At 30.1% G+C, this 3,842-nt stretch overlaps 1 protein-coding gene across 1 annotated transcript; it reads left to right on the top strand.

Annotated features, from left to right (window-relative positions):
- Positions 1-749: 749 nt before the first annotated feature.
- Positions 750-2,989, top strand: LOC134689962 (transcription intermediary factor 1-beta-like). Its single transcript, XM_063549930.1, has 2 exons — positions 750-1,556; positions 2,917-2,989. The coding sequence occupies exons 1-2, from the start codon at positions 787-789 to the stop codon at positions 2,987-2,989; spliced, it is 843 nt and encodes a 280-aa protein (XP_063406000.1). The 5' UTR covers positions 750-786.
- The last annotated feature ends 853 nt before the right edge of the window (positions 2,990-3,842 follow it).

Genomic DNA, 3,842 nt, shown 5'->3' with positions numbered 1-3,842 from the left:
CTGATTTATTTATTTTTTAAATTCAGACGTCACACACATAATACTCCTTACTAATGATGCCTTAGTGGTTCCTTGTGTTACAACACATCTGTTTATTGATTTGACATATGATTTGGTAACACTATGTGTCCGTGTATTTTTTAGAAGAATATTTCCGCGAAAATAAATTTGAATATCAAAAATAATACAGAGTATATATATTGAAGGCACCAACATATTTCATTGCAATAATCAATTAACTAAAGATACATGCATTAAATAGAGTCGTTTAAGGCTATGATTGTAAGTGAATTTAATTTATATAATGTTATTTGAATACACATTTGATATAATGTCTTAAAACTTTAAAAGCAGTTATCAAATCAATCATTATTTTCAATATAAAATCTAATCTTAATATTTGTTTATCTTTTGGTGGAAAATAATCAGACGATACACAATATTTATAATGCTATCGAGTACAATATCTATATTGAAATACATATTTTTGTAAATATTAGGTGATATCCTGTTTAAACACACTACGATTATTTAAACGTTAGCTATATTGGTGTACTCATATTACACGTAAACTATACAAATGTTCGTTACCATTATACATGTATTTATTGTATTTATTGTAAACTAAAGTGTGTTTAACATAAAATAACACATAATGTTTAAATTGTTCAAATACAATCTCGTCAATCATTTACATACACTAGTTATCGTACCTGCTTTAAAATTAGAAATCGCTGTCATGTGATAAAATCACCTGTCATACCTGTGATTTTGATTAAATCCACAATGACTCAAGCTGCGTCTAAAACCTGCGAGGTTTGTGTGAGTGCCCCTGGGTCACACTATTGTATAGACTGTGAAGAATACTATTGTGAAAACTGTAAGTTTGTACATAATAGGCAGAAGTTATCGAGAAACCATCAATTTCAGAAAGCCTCCGACAGTATCCCGGAAGGTAAATCTAGATGTAGTGAACACAAAGAAGAATTATCCCTAATTTGTAATACATGTAATGCACAGATATGCACACGTTGTGTGACAGAAAAAAAACACAATGGGCATACATTTTCCCAGATTGTTGATGTCATCGTTCAACTACGTGGAGATAATGAAACGAAACTTCGTGGCAAGATAAATGAAGCAAATCAAAACATAAAGAAGATTGAGGAAAGCTTGAATGTGTTTGATAATTCCGTTGAGTCTGTTATAAAAACCATCAACGATGAAGGCAACATGATTAAACGCATGGTTGATAAATCTGTAGCCCAGATGATTGCCTTAGTGAAAGAACAATCCAAAAAGGAGAAAGACAAACTGATGAATATGTTGTCAGATGCTAAATCCGTGCTTGTTGGTGGACACACCTTAGACAGAAATAGAAATGAACTAGATAAGACCCGACAGGATGGAAGTTTGGTACAAAAGATCAATAATCTGAAAGGAGAAATTGACAAACTACATATCAATTCTCTTCCAGAGTTTCAAAAAATATCCTTTAGTCGTAAATCTGTAGCTGAAGATGACATCAGACAACTGATAGGGACATTTCATATTAGGTAAATAAAAAACAATATGCGATGTCTTTTAAACTGATACAAGTTTCATCATTAACCGTGCAAAACTTTAAAATATAGAGTGAAATTATTTTTAAAGTTAATACATACATTGCAGCAAGAATTGATTGACAAATACACATACCACAACTTAAGATTGAAAGCTTGAAACATACCTACTCTTTTTCAATAGAACTTCAATAAACACGTTATTTTAAGTAAACTAAACTGTATTGGTAGCTACTGACGTTGACAGTGTTTTCCGATTAATGAAGTGCTTAAAGTAATAAAATAACACCGTCCACAAGTAATACAAAATATAATTAGATAGTTACTCTCACTTCTCATGCATATCATCCGTACGTATCAGCCGATATAACTTGAAGATGACATATTTTTTGAAAAATTAGGTGACTAATAGTGCAAAGGTCATCACTGACTAAAATTCGAAAATAAAACCTAATGTTTTTTCTGATAATTTTAGTGCTTTTGGTATGGAAGCGTGAACAAGTTTACGAAAAACATTAATTTGAAATGCAAAAAGAGACGTCAACGTAGTAACTGTTGTATTATACAAACTTTATATTTTAAAAAATCACACGTCACACGTAATCATAATACTATTTGCATATATGACAGATGTAATCATGTTAGTAGTATGTTCTATAAGAATAAGCAGACTCGGGATGATTGCTCAAGACACAAATCTCAATAAGAAACCAAATGACACAGCTATAGGCCACTGTACGGTCTGCAACAATGAGCAAAACCCACGTCAAATATTTAAGTATAAAGGTCCCAACATGGCAATAACGGAATATATAGACATGTTGTAAAGCTGTCGAAGAATTCTTGAATTATATTACTAAAACTGAATTGAACAGGCCGACATAACGATGTCAGTTATACAAAACATATGATAAGCACTGCATTGATCATATTGATAACACAATTAATCATAACAGTATATGCATTAATAATACAAGTAATCACTTTACATTGATTAATAGAAAAAAATATTATCTACAAAAGAGAGTTTTTTTTAAAGTTAACATCATTATCAAATATTGAAGAATATTTCAAATATCCAAATGAACATTTTATATAATGTGAGCATACTGTTAAAAAAAAAGACATATTATGAAACTTTAAAAGTTTCGTATTTCATTATACTTTATTGAAAAATGACAACAACAGTTTTGTACATTAGTGTGTTTACCTGTATTTTTATCCTTAATATCAAAAAGTTTACAAAAAAAAAAGATTTTACATAGTACTTTTACATAGAATTAAATAATTTCAAAATGAATTATTTCTTTAAACATTTAAAAAAAACCATAAAGACATCAAATCTTTTTGATAGCAATTGTGCACCAGTCCTTGAAAAAAAGGAGCAACGCCATGGGCACTTATACAGATGTTTTCGTTGTGAGTAAGTTCTTAGAATCAGCTCATCAATTAGATTATTAATCATACAAAATAAATACATACAACATAACAAGATACAACTATTCATTCAAGTAACAAAGGATTGAAATGAACTAGACATTAAATAAAACATGCACAATCTACAATTTAGTATAGTGTAATATGTATCTAATTTTATATACCTTTGTTCGAAGTAGTATTGTTCAGGTAAATACATTAATCAAGTGTTTAACTGACAATAGTGTTAATACCAACTGATTTTTAAAGTTCTGTCTTATAATTGGACTGTAACACAGCTGTCCCAGGTAAGGAAGAGGGTTTGGGTTCCGCTAACATATTTAACATCGCCACTATCTGTATGTATGTGCCTGTCCAAAACAAGGAGCCTGTCATTCAGTGGTTAATTTGAGATTATTGAAAAAAAAACCAGAGACAGGTTTGAATTTAAACGATTTATGTTCAATTTCCAACGCTGAATTACAGGATAAAAACAGTACATGTACATTGTTGGAAATATAAAATGTATTTGTAGTCGCTGCGAAACAGGAAATATATCGGCAAGCCTCACTTTTCGTCCTGTTTCTAAAGCTTGTACACATAAATGTAATGTTTTCCGACAAAGTACATATACTATATATATACACAATTATATATCATGTTTATTATCAATATAACATTCCACAGTTGTTGATATGAATTAATCTTGTTGTTTAACATTTCAACGAATATCGTCGTATCAATGAGACACATCTACTTATTTTCCGAACGGTTGGGTCATAAATTCAATGAATATTATTTCGGGATACGGTCTTACTGTTAACATGGTTAACTTTGATGCTCTTAGTTATGAACGCGAATGGA

The sequence above is a fragment of the Mytilus trossulus genome, chromosome 11 (genome assembly GCF_036588685.1).
Source record: "Mytilus trossulus isolate FHL-02 chromosome 11, PNRI_Mtr1.1.1.hap1, whole genome shotgun sequence".
NCBI lineage: Eukaryota > Metazoa > Mollusca > Bivalvia > Mytilida > Mytilidae > Mytilus > Mytilus trossulus.
The sequence above is the reverse complement of the archived record's forward strand: the minus strand, read 5'-3'. Positions and strand labels throughout refer to the sequence as shown.

Bases quoted from the DNA above. Each gene is read 5' to 3' on its own strand.
- LOC134689962 (XM_063549930.1), top strand. From the start codon at position 787: ATGACTCAAGCTGCGTCTAAAACCTGCGAGGTTTGTGTGAGTGCCCCT. The intron at 1,557-2,916 runs GTAAATAAAAAA...TCTTTTTGATAG, and splicing joins ATAGGGACATTTCATATTAG to CAATTGTGCACCAGTCCTTG.